Source organism: Pleuronectes platessa, chromosome 1, assembly GCF_947347685.1.
Source record: "Pleuronectes platessa chromosome 1, fPlePla1.1, whole genome shotgun sequence".
Taxonomy (NCBI): Eukaryota; Metazoa; Chordata; class Actinopteri; order Pleuronectiformes; family Pleuronectidae; genus Pleuronectes; species Pleuronectes platessa.
The window spans coordinates 22,953,193-22,971,377 of NC_070626.1; the positions used below are offsets into that span (position 1 = coordinate 22,953,193).

Here is an 18,185-nt window from a genome sequence, read left to right on the forward strand (position 1 = left end):
ACTTCTGAGGGATTTCATAGATTAATCAAATAAAAGATTAAAGGTTGGATTCTTGAAACCTTCTCTTTATTGTTTTTTTTTACTTCCATCATTACAAGCAACAAACCAGAGGGGCACATGTACAGGGCATAACATCCCCAAGGAGCTACTGAATATATATATTCATATATATATATATATATGTTCTTGGGATCAGATACACACATTGTACAGTATACCAAGTACAAAGACATTTCTACAGCTGCTCCTGTTTATAGATATCAGCGCTCTATATGCTTTATTTTGTATTAATGCCAAATTCCCCAAAAATATCTCCAAATACTGTATCTTGCAGTGTAAAAGAAAGTGAATAAAATCCCTGTGTAACTCACCCTTACACCTAGTTCCAATAAATCAGTGTAGTGGTTTTTGCTTAATCCTGCTAACAGACAGATAAAAGACAAAGGAAATAACCTTGCTTGTTGAGCTAATGAAGTAACGGATGATTTTAAATTTTAATTCCAATAAAAAAAAAAAAAAATTGATTCCAGAGTTTAACAAAGCCAGATTAGAGAAATTCATACTCTGATTCTATGAAACAATCGTCACAATGACTTCAATTTCTAATTCCCTTGTGTAAAAGCACCACCTCTGGCTGTGGAGTAAATCACTTGTCACCAACAGTTTGTGCAGGGTGACAACAACGTGTGCTGTTGGTTACATTCTGTGTTTATAAGCAGACAGTCCCTCCAGTCTGCAGTGGCAGATGGTGAGAGCTATTCTCTCCATTTTCCTCTCTCCAGCTCTGAATCATTGGGCAGACTTGGGACAGTGTTTGTGGGCAGTTGGGTGGCAATCCCCCGTGTATTATGTTCATCATTTCCAATCCAACAGAATTGTCCCCCCTCCATTAATTCATATCAACACTGGAAGTGCAATTACTGCACCAACAAAGTTTTGCTGAAGCTCAGTGGAGAACTAAAAAAAAACGAGGCAACTTTATCTAATTGACCGAGTTTAAGTCATTTGAGAATATAACTGATAAGAGGAGAGTGCCTGCTTTCATATATATCAAAAGCTGTTCAATGCCTCTGTCCCCCTCCTTTGTCACTGTAGAGAATAATCCAAGTGGCATGACCGCTTCCAGTTCACATAACTAGAAGAGTGATCTGCCTTTAAATCCTAAAGACGAGGTCACACATGAGGATTGTGAGCCTGACTGGAGGATTTCTCTTTTTCGAATTTGCACACAACTTGAGACTCTGTTCCTCTGATTGACTCCCGGGCGCTCACGCAGAGCCCAGTGTGATTTCTTTCCTTTTTCTTATGTGTTTCATTTCAGTTGGGCCAGTCTGTCTTAAGTGGTGTGAAATAGTCCAAGATTTTCCACCTCTGACATCTGAGAGTGATCCTTTCGCCACCGGGCAGGAAGAGAATGATTAACTCGCACTCGTATTGATTTTTTGGTCTTTACGTTAACTTTTGAAAATCTCATGAGAGATTTACAGGCTTGCCTACCTATGAGACGTTGTTTAGAAAATCATGTATCACTTGATATCTGCACTGTAGCCGGAGCTGAGCCCGTCAGTAAAGCGATCAATTAAGTGAAAGCGGGCACAGACCAACATTTTGTCAGTGTTATTCATGTCAGTATTTTAATCTATAGGTATCCTTCTGCAATGGGTATGAAACCAGAGCACATTTTGTGTATTGTAACTGATTTACAGGCACCTGCTCGGGATGAATCTAGTATTATGTGACAGAAATTGATCTTACAGTTGATGTATTTATTGATCACTCCAGCACCGCTCACTTCATCAAAAATGACAAACTGTTAAAGCAGTTAATTCGACATAACGCCGAGATCAGAAACTCAAGAAGCAGAAATACTGGTTAAATAAAACAATGCTCCTGAGAAGTAGGAATACCACGTATCCGTCTTTAAGCGAGTTTACTTTAAAGTTGTTGATTTGTCAAGGAGTCACGTATGAGTGATTGTTGTGTCCCCTGAGGGACTCCGCAGGTATTGGACTCTCTCCAATTCCTTCTGGGTGAGAGAGGGGAAAAAAAGTTTTCCATTAGAAAATAGAAAATAAGAGAGCATGCAGTGAAGCCTGAAGCCAAACGACAAGAAAAGCTGGCGCTATGTATCTAGAAGCAAACAATCATGCCAATACAACCCACTGTGTCAGTCAATGGGTAGATGGATGGACGCTGTACAAATCAATATTCTATTTGTCAATGTACCATTAGGATATTAATTATTTCATCTGTACATGAATTCCCAAACAAATACACCAGTCTAGATGAATGTTAGCTGAAGAGGTCAACACAGAAAAGGTCTGGTTAGTGGTCTTAGTTTAGAATAGAGAAGAGCAATGTGGAAAAGATCTTTGTGTAATTTAAACTATAACTGCTATCCTCTCTCTGTGCGTATACCATTACAAAAACTATAGACAAAAAGATGTGTTGTGTATTGTGTAGGTATTCTGAGTAAAAAAGCCTAAAGTCTATGATTTATTCCTCTTCCCAACAGTAAATGCAGCTCCAGATGCTCCTGAAACGCTTCGTCACAAATACTTCCACGCATTTGAATAATGTTCGCCGACGTTGCCCGCATGTGTTGGAAGTGGTTGACCGAGCAGCCGGCCAATCAGAGCAGACCGGTCTTTGTCGGGAGGGTGGCCTTAAAGAGGCCGAGGCTAAATCATCAGCATAATAATAATGATAATACTTTTAAAGTTATTAAACCAGTAAGCAGTGCTGTAGGTATCCAACCCTGTTTTGAGTGACATCTTTTTAAAACTCTGTTGAAATGTTTTTGCAATCTGTAAAAAGAAGGACGGATAAATAAGAAAACAAGCCCCCTCCCACCAGGACAAGTATCCAGGATAATACACTTGTGACTGCACAGTGGTGACCGAAGGATGGTGGTACAGATGGCATGAGCCAAACATTGTGCATAATTGAAACAGCTTAGTCTGCACACGAAATATCATCCTCTGCTAGCCCCCCCTTAAGAGTTATGGTTAGAAGTGATTCAACGTGAAGATGTCTTTCATCAACAAAGCCTTTCAAAGAAGCGTTGCCATATGTGACATCCTTTCTGAAGTTATTCAAGCACGTAGAAGTAACCTGCTCCTCATAGCTGTGCATATGGCTGACTCATAGTCACAGCACATCAAATATTCATTAAGTTGTATGAAAAATAGGTTGTCAGAGCTCATCTGATACCGCCATTTAGTCTCTTTTTCTGAATGAGTGGAGAATTGCTTGCAGTTTTCCCTCTACTCTCACTAAAGTCCACAGAGGCTGTTTTTAGCAGTGGCAATAGAGCAGTGATCTACTAAACATAGTCAAGTGAAGACTCCACAGTGACCTCCGGCCACATCCTGATATGAAAATCTAACCGAGCATCAGGCTCAATTTGAGGCTCCGAAGTAAACAAACAGAAGTTCTTCTTTTCACACTCACAGCCGGTAACAGACAGAGGAGGCTATGGTCTGTCAATATTTCTGTTCATAAGTTAGACTGTAGCAGCACAGACCAGGCTCACAACATATATAACCTGACACATGGGCATTTGGGAGAAGAAATAACAAGTTGATAGCCTGAAGTTATTATTTTCAGGTTGGGTTTAACAGGTTTGAACCGTGAGTTGACAGATTTAGGGTTAGGGTTTTTTTTTTTTCAAAAGTTAAATTGTCTTTCCCTTTACTTAAAACTACATTGAAGTTGCAGTTGTTACCCTGAAAGGTGACATTATATCTAATGATTATTAGTTTTTTAATAAGGCCAGTTAACCAAACCCCAGTTAACCACCCCCAGTAATCTAAACTCCAGTTAACTAAAGTTTGGTACATTTCAGACCAGTGGTGCCAGAGATACACTACAGGACCTGGGAGCTACATATATTTGTGGAAACTTCACAGTCCAATTCCCTATTCATAAATTTTTTATATTAATTTTTTCCAATGTTTTAACACATTTTTGTGGCAAAAAAGCTTTCGACCTTTGGAGTAAATGTATCTCCTTTGTGTTCTGCATGTGTGTGAGCAGATTAGAGGATCGATTTACATTCTCCCTTTGGATTCCCTGTTCCACTTATTCATAGGTGGCAGCAGTAACACAGAAAACATCACAATGCATCTGCAAAGATAAGGAAGGCGACACGGTAGCAAGCAAATATAGATGGAAATGATGAAAATTAAAGTTTCATGAGAAAGGAAACACACTCAGCAGGTATTGGTTTAAGAAATCTTGAATGGCAAAAAGCTTAAAGTCAAAAAGTAAACTTTACGTTTTACATGAGAGTGGTATTGATCTTCTCGTCCGACTTGCGTTTTCCTAAAGGTCAAACTATTTGTTTTAGAAGTCTGCAGTATGGAAAATAAATGAGCACTGACATTTGTGCTCTTTTGTACAAATGGTGTAGTTCTGCTTGAATCGATGTCAGGAGCCTTCTGGACAGTTCCTCTGAGTTAAAGCCTGAACTTACAAACTATCTCCCAGTGGGGATTTGATTGTCATTATCAGTCTTCTGGGTGATAAAACGCTGAGTTAAGACGTATGAGCATGAGTCTTGACTTTAACACAATAATCTTTTGATCTGGTCTAATCCAGATTCAAATCACAACCAGAATTCCACCCACTGATCATTCGCCAAGGATCATTTCACCAGCTTGGAGGTTGGGTTGCAGCTGTTGCATAATTCTGTTGGGCCGAGACAGGGCCCCTGGATATTAAGTATTAAGACGGACGAAAGCAAGGCTAGAATATATTTTGTGATATCTTTCTTTTTCTGCATAAAAAGACATAACGTGTGAATAACATTTTTTATTCTGGTTAAAATAACAAGATCAGACCTTAAGATCTTAGAATCCTTGGATTCCAACAGCAAGGTCACGGATACAGACAGCAAGTCTGAACAAATAATAAATAAGCTAGGGAAAGTACGATATTGAGTCACTGCTATTGGTTATCTGATGAAGGATCCTGATATCTAAATATATTTATCTAATGTAAGCAGAAATATTTTTGTTTTCCTTTCTGCCTGTGATTAAAGCCCTGTCTCAAGCCAGAGACCGTGGGAGTCTTGCTGTTTACCAGTGTCACAGCAGGATGTCAAATCATCAGGCTGTGCTGCCGCAGCCTAAAGAGCTGTAGTAGAGACTAATGATCGCTCCACATCAAGATTCTAGTCATGATAACCTATGATCTAATGATTTACACTGCCTCTCCTCCCAGCTAAAGACGCAGCAGATGACTAATAGTGTTTCTGCTTCTCTTTTGTAAGGTGCACCCCCCCCCCGAGAGGCAAATAGGCTTCTCCTGATTGGTCCACATCCCTGTAAATGCCACTGCACAGAGATATAAGGCTTCTTGATATCGCTGCCCTCCCACTTAACCAGCGCTAACCCTTCAAACAGGACTTACTGGTCTTTTAATTACTTTTTTGGGGGGGGAGAGACAGGAAGGAGTATAATGAAAATGTCAAACACATTATTCTCACCGCTGACTTCTCCCAGTCCGACATGATCAATAGTATCATCCGTCTGTATGAAGACGATAACATCACATTATTTTAGTATGATTAAGTGGCAATTTGCAGGGTAATTCGTTTTAGCTATCGATTCTGAAGTAATAATGTCATGCTCCCTGCGCTAGTTCTATTTTTAATTTATACATAACATGTACTAATTTGACAGGTGCTCACAGAAGGAGACCTTGAAGTAAGAACTGCGTGTTAGTGTAGGAGAACATTAGACAAGTTCTCGTTAGGCAGGTCACGGTGTTAAGAGGTGTTTCTTGGAGGAAATGGGTCTTTCACAGGTTCTATAAGGCCATAAGCCAGCAGAAGACTATATAATGAAGTTTAGGGGCATTGGTGCCCAACCAACAAGTATTAGTGACTTTCGTTTTATTCAGGCGACCCTTCAAGGCTGATCAAAGACACACTTCTGCAGTCTGGATCATCTGTAAGGGTATGACAGCCAGAAGGGACATTGTGCTGGTTGAGCCGAAATACCCCTAAGTTTCTCCTGAAAGTGACTGAGAGGCAATCAGGATATTAATGTTATGATTGGATGGAATGACTAAGACTTCATTCTTGGAAAGCGGTATTAGGCGGATATTTCTTAGAAAGAGAAGTCGAGATTTGCGGCGAGACTGTGGGGTCGTGTGGTGAGAAAGGCCGGTGTAGTTATTGTTTTTGTCTGTGTAGGAGTGATATTAGAAGCCTCCCAAGTAACAAGGACATTGTTGAATGAAACTTCTAAGAAGAAGCGCTCACAGTACAACTGCAGCCTCAACACGCCATAGAAGCTTGTATGTGCTTTTGCAATGTGTAGTAATTGTTTTGGGCATTTTCATGATATGCCTCAGGATTAGAGTCATGAAACATTTGTTTGTTGGGGCATGAGCGTCCCAAAACTGGTAGTCGGTCGGAAGTTGTATAATGATACATGATTAATATGTTTTCAAAGACACAGTACAAAAGAATATCTGTGTTGTGAAATAATCAAGAAGTGAATGGACACACTTTAAATCACACACATTCACATTCACTTCTCTATCACTCACTCCCTGATGGAACTGACATCAGGGCCCGAGCCACACTTTTGTGACTTAGGTGACAGCTGCAGCCTCCACACACACTTTTGAACTTGTCGTGCCTCTTGTTGAGCTCAAACATTTATATAACAGGTTCATAAGCGATGCATGCAGGATTTGGTGACTTATGTAAGTCATGCTTGACAGAAATAAACAAGTGTCTGAGATGTTATTAAAAAGTAATTACTGGCATGAGACGAAGACATGGATTTTATGAATTTATTGAAACATTTTCACAATTTAGAAATACTAATTCAAACGGATGAATAAATCAGAAGGCTTGTCATTCTCTTTCTGGAGCCATTAGCATATGCAAATCAATGATTTGTTTTATGTATAAGCCATTTGCAAACTAAGCACATTGAAATTAAATTTTGACATGTTGATGCACAAACTCTAACAAGCACAAACTATCTGGTTCTGTCGCCCTGTGTTTGTGTTTACATGAAGTTGTGGCAGTTTCCTCTCTTGTCTGTGATTGGTCAGTGGCAGTCGACCCACTCGCAGAAAGCACTACTGAGTAGAACTCTCTGTTAGAGCTCAAACTTTAAAAATGTCTAATCCTCTTAGATGATATAAACTTGTTTTTTTATGCATGAACCGTATGTGGCCACAGAAGTAGAGACATCTCTGAATTTACCTGTGTCCTCTGTGTTATAACAGATGCTATGTTACTGGTGGCAGACAGACTGGACGGACCCTTCAACATCGAAGAAGCCATTGATCCAATCGACATCAAGATCTCTGACGCTATCATGACCATGCAAGACAACAGCATGACGGTGTCCGCCAAGGTACTGTGCCCTAAGTCAGCTTGGTTTGCCATTCTTGAATACAAATATATCTTTGTATTGAAGACATTTGATCGGGTAAATAATTATTGCAGGATTTTTTTCAAGCATTTTTTTGTACGGGTGAAAATATCAAACTGTTTTTGAATACAGTTTATGTTCAGAAGCATCAGAAGCCTTGTTATGTACAGTGATAGGATTCAAAGGACAATCTTCATATGGTACTTTTTTACCAAAGCAAAGATTTTAAAAGAAACTTGATATGACACATTACATGTATCTTTTGAAAGAAATTCAATCAGTCACAACATTGTCATACAGAACATATATATCTGCATGTATATATCATTTGATTCCCTACATTTTCCACTTATTGTGTCATTGTCTTAAAACCTGAAACAAGATGTGTCCACTTTTCAATATTCAACCAATTCAACAATCCGTCTACAACCTCAATCTAAATATTTGTGATCAAACCTGTGGTCTAAGATAAGAACCTGAAATCACACATTTAACTGTTATGTTTTTGGCAAACAGTTGAATCCTATATGAGTGTGCTTTTAGGAGAGAGTTGACATGCAAGGGAAGTAACTAGATACATTTCCTTTACAGTTCAAATATCTAATAACTCAGTGGAATAGTTCCAAACATGAAGCAACACCTCAGGATATTATCGCGTACAGAAAAAAAAAAATCTTGTCAAAAAGCAGCCTTCTCACTTCCCCTTTAATTCTGATGCTTTGATATATTCTGGCCCATCTTCACTCCTGGGTTGCAAAGGTCAGTGAATTAGATGTTGCATTCTTTTCTATATCTGGGGAGCTGCAATTCACAGCTGGAACCTTTGTCTAAGCACCTGACGCTTGAAGGTTGCACTTGGCTGAAAGATTGCTCTGAGATTACAATCTTTTCTCCCGCAGTCACATCTCGACCGTACGTGGCCCTTCCCTCGGTCGCCGCGCTCTGCAGAATGTGTCAGGCCACTCTGCATTGTGTCTTCAGTCTTGCAGCGCGAGCCTGTTGAAAATCGGTTTTCGTGTGAGATGTACAGGATAGTGGAATTGTAATCATGTTGAAGAAGTGATAAATATTAGAGAGAAGACAGCCTCTTGTCATGACGGCCATGTAGCGCATTAGAGTGCTCCATCACATCCTGTGCCAGGGGCCAGCAGACAGGCCAGACAGGAATCCTAATGAGCTGGGCTGTTTGCAGGTCTCTTGTTTGGGCCCTGAGAGCCTATAGAGACGGAGCCATCTGAAAACAATCTATTCTCAGAATGAAGTTCTGTGAACGACACAGGAATTAATGTACGGTTCAAATAATAACGGAACTGCATTTCTTTTCTTGGCTCATTTTATCCATAAAACAGCAAAAGTTTGTATTTCAACTAAGTTAATAACAGTCTTTTTTTCCAAGGATTGTGTTTCCTGATGTAACCTGCAATTATTTTCTGATTATTAATAAGTAAATACTAAGCATTAATACTGTTTATATTTTTCTTATCCAGACTTGTCACGGTTGAGTTGAAAATGGCATCGGCCCCATGAAAAAATCCCTTTCCTTTATTTCATACGTTATTAGTTTTATACCCATAATCAAAGCTCAATTATGTAACATTTTGTAAAGAACTGGTTTAACTTTGGTCTATCGTGAGTCTTTGACCGAGAAACTCTGTCCAAATGTATTTCTTTTTGAAGCGTGACTTTCATTTTCAAGCAAATTCCTTTTTGCCACCAATATGACACTTCCTGTAAAAGGAGGCCTGGGCACTGATAGAGTGGTTGGAGGAGGCTGGCTCTGTATCATTTTCTATCTCAGATCACCAACCAGAAATGGTGCTGAGCAAATTGACAGAGGCTTCTCCAAGAAAAAGCTTTCAGTGGTGTAGGCAAACTAAAACTTTTACAGGATCAAAAAGAAAAATGTGTATTCTACAAAATAGAATACACATGATCCTGAAGCTTTGGGCATTGTTTCATGCTGCAGACCAGTGCTTTTTCATTTTCACTTTATCGTCCTATGTTCATTTTAGGTTTTTCAAGGGTGTGGCCAACCAAAGCCATCGGGAATGGGCCGGTCTGCACGCGGCATCTCAGATGTGTTCAACGCTCGTTTCAGACCCTACACCCGCGAGGAGAGGCCGACCACAGCAGCCGGAACAAGCCTGGATAGACTGGTACGTACACAAAGACAAGGAGACCAATATTTCTTTGTTTGGAATATATTAAAAAAATGACTCGCTTGAAAAATCCAAATAAATTTGGTGTAAAATAACAAATAAAGTGAAATATTTATCATAATTAAAAGCACGATATAAAACAGACATTTAAAGCACGGATGATGGAACAGAAAATAAACCTTGAAACAGTTTGTATGAGGCCTCCAGTGGATTCCTAAAATAACTCAACAAATTGTTGGACAGATAGTTTTGTTGGAATCTGAATTCTAGCCAGCACACGGTGCTGAGCCTTCTTCATTTCTCGCTCCATCTTTAACAACTCAGTGTGTGTGAATCTGAGCATGTTGAGATATTTTTTATATATTACTGTCGGAGGCAGACCTGGTGGCGGCATGCTGAGTTTAAGGTAGACTTACCCGGGCTCAAGTCCAAAGGGCAGAAAAGAATTGAGGACCTCAAAGATTCCAGCTGAAATGTCATCGTATATCCATGCTGATATGTTCCCCATAGAGCTCAGTTGCTATGTGACATCCTCCACTACAGTACTCAGTAAGAAAACAAAAACTCAAACATTTTTGTGGGTTTTACTTCTGAGATACCATCAGAACCGTGTTTTCTCCCAAAATGATCCTGTTCACAACTAGAGAGAGCATATACCTCCTGCACTGTCCTCATGTGAAACCACATGGAAATATTTTTTGATCAACATTATTGAATTTTTCCAAAAAGGAATCAACAGAAATCTCACAATGTTAAAGAAAGTGGGAAAAAAACTAATCCTTGTTCCATCCCCTGATCCAAATCCACAACTTTGAAGAGGTTAAAACAAATTCAGGATTCACACATAAAACTTCTGGATGTTGAAAAGACATCAAGGGTAACTTTAAAATGAATGATTCCACTGGACCGTGCCACTGAAACACACTGTGTAAGAGTCTTCATATGTCAAGCTCCAGTTTCCAGCAACCTTCTATTATAATTATTATCATCATCATACATGAATATGTTAAAAGAATCACTGGAAATCAAAGCAAAATTCTGTGTATAAGCCGAAATAACTGGTTAGGCACAGTATTTAAAATCTACGGTCGCACAATTGACACTGTATTATTCTTAATAAAACTACACAAAACTATGGAATTTTCCCTTTAATGATGTGTTATGTTGACTGACATCAATGTGTTGAATAGATTCCGATGAAAAACATTTGAGACAGTATATGTCAGGACATTCCTCTGTCGTCAATTTATCATCTGACCAAACCTTTTTACAAATGCTCCTTCACGTAATCCTTCCACATTTGGCAAATCCATTTAATAAATAAAATCTGGTCCTTTTAAATAAAAGGTACAGTGGATAATCCTCTGCTATATAAATTGTGTGACAGGATTAAAATGGAAAGTATGCGGCAGCAGGGAAGTAGATCAAATGCTGTTTACTGTGTCTGTCTTTACAAGAAGTCTGCACTTCCAAAAGCTGCAATTGTTAGAAATAAACACATTAAGTGTAATACAAAAGTCAAACCCTTGAAAAGGCTATTCTTGAATTCAGCATATCTTCAAATACAGGCCTTATTAGAAAAATCAAACCCAACCTTCCTCTTTGCTTCGTAACACTTGATCTAAAGGGGGAAAAAATAAACTACTAAAAGGCATTTTTAGGAACTCCACAGGTTTCAGAATCTTTAATAATTCATGTTTACATGCTCTCGGGCCAACTTCTAGGAAAAGATGAGAAAAAAGTGCTCCGGGTTGGACTTACTCTCTTGATCGCATCTCACTCGCGTTTCTCCATATCTCAGTTCCTAGTGTACATTTATGAAGGAGGTGAGGTCCATTCGGAAATATATCTGCACCAGACAGGATTAAGCGATCATGTCTTTTCCGCTGAGCAGTGTTGAGTGCACTAAATAAAACACCACTTCAGACCAATTCTCCCCATCGAGCTGCTGTTTGTGTGCACGTCCCAGTATTTGCATTGATTACATGTGAGAGGTTTTTATACTGATTTCATGTTTTTTCATTGTGAGTAAAGTGGCTTGAGGTTTTAAATCTCATGTTGAAATGAAGCCAGTGGACGGGAAATGTCCACGTCACCATTTATCATTTAAACTTCTTCCCTCACTAACGACTAACGACATTCTTTTTGCTCCTATTCTGTCTCTCTCTCTCTCAGTCGCTCTATTTGTCCGATGTCCAATTAAATCTCTGTCTTCTTCATTTCCCTGCTGCTCCCAGAGGGTTGTCTGGAGGAGAATGCAACACAATGTAAGCCTTCAACTCCTCCTCTTACTTTCACCAAGTCATCTGTCTTGTGGCGTTTTAATCATCCTGCCCAAAGTGCTCCACTTCTTTACATTATTCACAGTTGATATTGATTGCTTGTTGTGACACCGGCTCTTTATTTGCGTTGGATGAATTATTTGCGTTTCTCTCTCTTGCGTGCGACTCGACGTTAAGCTGTTGAGGCCGATATCGATACTGGTCATTTCTGCATTTCTTTTCTTTTTTTCTGAAATAACATACCTGGGTTCCTTGGTGTTTCTGCAAGAAGGTTGTGAGTTTGAATCCCTGTCATTTTTTCCCTTGTTTGAATTTTGCATAACCTCTCTCCTTCAGTTGTTTCCATCAGTCAGACCTCTGGTTGATTGGAGACTTTTAACATGCTTCCCATTGTCATGACTGGTAAACGTTTGCATGTGATGACCTAAGTATCCAAGGTGTTTCCTTAGCTTCTTTCAAATGCCTGCTAAAATAATCCTGTTAACCTGCAGTGGCCAAATTATATCCTGGATTTGCATGAATGTTTTGGATTCCACACATGGTTGTTGATTCTCTCATCTGAACAGCTATTTATCATTAGAAGGAGCAGATAGAGGATTTTATTTCTGACAAAAGGAAATCATATCTTTTGAATGTTTTAATGATATCTTAAATGTGTCTGGAAATGCATTTTGATGGCCTTGTTCAGTACTTAGTTAATTTTTTCTGCAACAATGTGCAACATAAAATGCATGAGAGCATAATAACACAACATGCTGAACACTGTTTATCAGGGTAAGTAAAAGTGTTGCTTGTCACTGCCGAGGTCAACGTTAGATTTATTACATGGATCCACAATTACACACGTGTTGTGAAATGCTTGGTGCACCACAAGGTCCGCTAGTGCAGATGGCAGTAACATTTATACGCCTCCTCAAGCCTTGACCTCATACGGTCAGATGTATGTATTGAAAACCAGAGGCCACAACTTACTCTTTTGTTCAGTTTTATTTTACACTCATGTGAACAATCTGATTCAAGGCAGCAGCAGCTAATCGCGTAATCAGTGACTGGGACCAACTTCCACACACATTCAGTGAGAGAAGAAAAGGTCAGAGGAAGTAGTCGACGCATTTTTCTGAGATAAGCTACTTTGATTAAAAAAAAACATTGAATTGCTTCAGGGCACAAAAACAAGGAGCAAGGTTTGGTAAATATATGAGTTTGATCGCTGTTGAACACTGAGGCTTATGAATGTCTGTGAAGCTCCCAGTCAGCATCACTCACAACAGCCAGGGTTTTGGAGGATTTTTGTAGAAGTTTTCAAACAACTCATCTCAGATCAGACTTGATCGTTTCAAATATTCAAATCTTAGAGAGGTCTGTATCAGAGGGTTTATAATAACAAGTTTATGACAGGGCTTCCTTCACTTCATGTGAACAAAGAATTTCTGTAAATACAAAAAGGATAAATTAAGACACATTTGTGGGCTTGAAAAACCACTTTGTGGGGACGGACACCTTCAAATGTGGCACAAACACACACATGGTTTCATGGATGTACTGATTCGATTTTGGCTGTCAAAAGTCACTGTGGCATCACTTCTGTTCCATTTCTGTGAACATGATACATCAGGAATGCTTGATAAACTTTGGGCAGAGGCAAACAGCCATGAGGCGGTGATTCAAATGACTTGTGCTTTGATTTATGATTGTTTTTGTGTATTTGTCTTTTTTCTTCTTTACTTTCTTTTCTTTTAATAGAGACTATTGGAATGAAACAACTAATTCAATGATTGATGGCATAAAATACGTTTAAGGCCCTAAAGTGTTTACACTGGAATCTCCCTTTCTCTGATGGTAAAATAAGAATGATGGCATTTTCAATGTCAGCTATAAACCCACTGCTAAACTTGAAAATGTTAAATTACTGTGTAAGGAACTGGTTACAATCTTAGCTATGATAGTGGCATAGCTCTTTGAATTCCATTGTTAGTTGTTAGATCCATTTCAAAAAGACTCAGATGATTGCTCACCATGTTTACAGTTATTCCTCATTCATGACCACATAGGATGAAGGTGATGTTTGGATGAACTTAGCACCGTCATTCCGTTTGGTGTTTAGCGCCAGTTGAGAAATGTTGACACACTTCAAAATAAGATGAGAAACATTCAACATGTTAAAAACCTGTTAAAACATCCATACATTTTTACCATCGTGAGAAAGCAGGCTGGGTTTGACATAAACTTGGTAGATGCAGCTTCTGCTGTGAATGGTCACATGACTAGCAGACAGTTCACAGCAGCAGGCCGACCTCAGCTCAACACAAGCCCTGCTCTGTTAAGGCCAATTTATGCTTCTCCGTTTTGACGGACACGGACAGATAGGACCGCCTTCGTTGCAGTATCAGGAGTCCCTGCTGACTGTGTGTGGAAGCTGGGGGGGAAGCTAGCTGCCTCCGTGTAGCTTCAAGCTGTTGAATTAACAACTTAGTTCGGAAACAAGACCGGGAAACTGCTGCGCTAAGAAACGATAACATAAGGATTTTGACCCGCTGGGTGTCTCTTTATTTTATTTAGTTATCATCGTACACTGTGTGTGAGAAAAGCCGGGAGCAGGTAAATAATGAACGTGGACTTCTTCTGAGAATTCATGAGGTAGGCTTCTCTAAGCTTGTCTTCCGTTGCGCCACCTACTGTTCTGGCGCCCAATTGTTTTCAGTACCGGAGAACTATAAATCAAAAAGTGTCCGTTGGATCCGTCCGTCCGTAACGGACTCGGAGAAGCATACATTGGCCTTTACTATCGTGATGTCCAGTGTGTCTCCACACCACTGACTGACTAGCTCCAAAAGTTTAATCATAGAGAGATACCTTCACAAATAAAAATCCCACCAAGTTTGGTAAAAAAAATATGTCTGTGTGTTTTTAGTTGTTGTGCACACACACACACGGGAGAGGAAAAACAGAAAACAATACCCTGGCCTTGGCAACACAGGGTAATAATACAACAAATGATGACTGAACTCCATGTAGCTGCCTCAGTTTCAGGGTCTTGGTATTTGCATGCTGGTCACACCATCAGGTTTTCTGAGCTGAACACAGTCATTATTAATGTTATCAGTAATACTTGTGCTGCTGTGCTACTGTAACTTTTTTAATCTGTCGGTAAAAGGGTCTTTAGGTTGTTTGTCCCTACGCCGTTATGAGAGCCGTATGGGGTGTCTCTTGACAAAGTGCCCCGCAGTTGAAAAGTAAATGAATCCTTTAGGATGTGACTAAGCTACAGTAGAAGCTGGATTCAACTCAGTTCTGTGCAGGTTAGGATTCGTGGTCAATATGGAATGTCCGTCATCAACAGTGAATTATCCTCCGCTTTGTTTGATATTCACATTTATATACTGAGAGAGTTGAGAAGTCCATAACTCGGTTTTATAGCAACATTTATATTCTTCACTTGTTTCCCCATTGATGAGCAGATGTCCGATGACACAATTCTGACAGAAATGACTTTGTTCTCTGTCAGCTTCAACTAACAATGCTGACAGAATGTTACCGTCAATTTCTCCATTAAACAAATGCTCGCAGTACAAATGTGATGGATGTCCACAGAGGATCCCATCATCGACTCATCTGACCAATTTCTAAATATTTGAGCCTCCTTAATGGGTTGTTTGTTGTTGAGCACTGTTGAAATGAGCATGCAGCTGGAAGGAAAGTACATCCGTCTTTAGCAGTGGCCAGGCCTTTCTCCATGCTCCATTTCACGTTGTTTTACGCGGGGCCTGCACGAGGAAACGATCTGGCAACAGCCATTTTTCTAAGGAAGGAAAAGTGAAGAGTAAAGGATCAGTGTTTTATGCATTCAATCAATCACAGTAAACCAATGGTTGTTAGCAACAAGTACACTTGATTGTGCATTTGTCATGGTAAACACACTTTTCTGAAAGGCCTGAACGATTTTCTGGAGATTTAAAGAAACACTGAGTTTGAATGCGTGACAAGAAAACTCCTGTACATCCTTTTGTTTCAGAGTGGCAGCAGAAATTAACAGAAACTCTTCACTTATGAAACTGTCGTCTCTGCCAGAGTCATTAAGAAATCACTCCACCCATTGCACTTGGAGACACCACTGCCAATTATGACAAATGGTAACACAGCCAAAAGGGTTAAATCTTTAAGTCACGCCACAAGATGGATCCAGTTACAGATTTAATGAAATGCTGGCGTGCACTGCAAATCTGCTCTCTACATTTTTTGTCTTTAATAGCCACAATTTCTGCAGGCGAAAAGAACAAATGTTAAGACCAGTTAATCGCACTGGCATGCTAATGAAGCAGCAGTAACAAGCCCAGTGTGTGAGCGCTGGTTGGGTGTCTAAACTCTATGTTGCATTGTGCTGACTAAGATCTGGGGAAAAAAATAAATGCCATTACGGCTAAGCAAACAAAGCACTCCAGATCATGTAATCGCCATCATCATTGTGGACGAATGGTCTTTTTTCATCAAGACCAGTTCATTATTCACTGGGAAATCTGTGGAAATGTAAAATAAAATGTCCGTTTTCACAATGTTAAAGACGGGATCCACTCTGCCCCTTTGTCCAGATTAGTTCTTCTTTCTTGGCCCAAGTCCCGTCCAAGTTTCATGGAAATCCATTCAGTAGTTTTTGTACAATTCTGCTGACCAACAAAAAATCCAACAAACAGATTAGAAGGCCCAGCGATCCCCTTAAATCCAATCAAGCTGCACCAAAACTGCACACACTCATAGATACCAGGCCCCTGAATATGTCAGTTTCTCTCTATCAATGCTTTAAATTATATATTTTCGAAAAGGTGACAAAATGTTTCGGCTTCTTTCTTGGCCCATGTCCCAGCTTTGGTGAAAATGTGTTAAGTCGTTTTTTATGTTATCCTGCCGACAAACAAACAAATGTACAGGGGTGAAAACATAACCTCCTTGTTTGAGGGGATGAAATGTCCGTAGCTGGTGGACAGTGGTTGAGACCAGGCTCCACCACCTGCCAACAACTTATACTTACACCACCTGTTATGAAGAGAGATTATGTTTGCACTGCAGTACTTTCTATATCAATCAGCTCCAACTTGATAAATCCTCTTTTTCCTGCTCTCTTTGCCACTTTTGTCTGCACAGTGACTGCTGTGGGCGTACTTATTATAGACCCAGCGGCTTCAGGTAGAGGTGTGAAGTTTCAGGCTTTGGACTGAGAGAAGTGACAACTAGAGATTGATGCTGTGACCCAATTCAGCTCCGTTGCAACAGCATTGTGTGGATGACACGAGCAACCGCACAACCGCGCTGTCACAAATTGAACAGACATGTTCTGTCAGTGAGTTGTTCTGCGACGGAGGAAGCCTGTTCTCATGGCTCTGCTCAGTCAAGGTTTAAAGTGTAGTTTCAATTAAAAGTCAATCCGGAGAACCTGTGATCTTTCCAACATTGTACTGGCCCACTTTAAATATTCATTTGATACCTGCATTATTGATGAATTCAGAATAATGTGATGGTGTTAACTGGTTTTTCCTCAATATTAACCTCTGTGACTCAATAGAGGGCGAAGAGTCTGTCTGCCCTGAGGTTATTCTGTCTGTCGGAAGAGATGGAAATCTGACAGAGACTGATGAGTAATCATTCTTGCTCACTCAACAGAGACCTGTCTCTGGAAATGAATGAGGATTAATGTACGTGGACGGACACAGCAGATCAATGTAGGCACCTTGCAGCTCCTCAGCTTCACTTAAAGTTTTGACATTGTTCATTAAAATGTCTAAAAACGACCACATCTATGTCCCGACAATATCCAAAATGGTTCCAATAATGTTAACATACAGCGAAATCCTCAATTTTATTCAAGGCAATGGGACGTTTCGTTTTGGTCGCCTTTTAAATGCCTCAGTTCCGCTTTACCAATGGCTTTGTCTGTCTCGGCTTTATCTGGCGGTGCTAATGACGTATGACAAAGTAAACGCACTCTGCTAGCATGATTGCCAGTCAGCAGTTTTTTTGTATATATTAGTCACTCGTAAGGAATCACGATTATTCATTGGTGTTTACGCCGTAATGTGAATAAAATGTATATTTTCACGGTGGTGAAGACAACAACTCCCATGATCCCACGCTGCTTCACGATGTCATCAAACTAGGTATTTTGTTATTGTTCTGATTGAGAAACCCCTAGTGGATGATGTTGCATATAATTTATCTCATTGTCACATTCATGCCTTCACACAATTTGCTTTACTTCATCCCAGCTTATATGAGTTAGTCTGCTCTCTTACATCTTTTGAAGTTAGACTTTTATGTGGTATCTCATAAGCTTCACGGTCTATTCTTTCTTC

General features: G+C 39.8%; 1 protein-coding gene across 1 annotated transcript in view; it reads left to right on the forward strand.

Moving 5' to 3' along the window:
- gpc6a (glypican 6a) overlaps positions 1 to 18,185 on the forward strand; it is a 120,011-nt gene that overhangs the window by 86,466 nt on the left and 15,360 nt on the right. The window contains exons 5-6 of the mRNA XM_053427186.1: positions 7,255 to 7,385; positions 9,416 to 9,559. Coding sequence (XP_053283161.1) covers positions 7,255 to 7,385; positions 9,416 to 9,559 — 275 coding nt within the window. The remainder of the gene's footprint in view (positions 1 to 7,254; positions 7,386 to 9,415; positions 9,560 to 18,185) is intronic.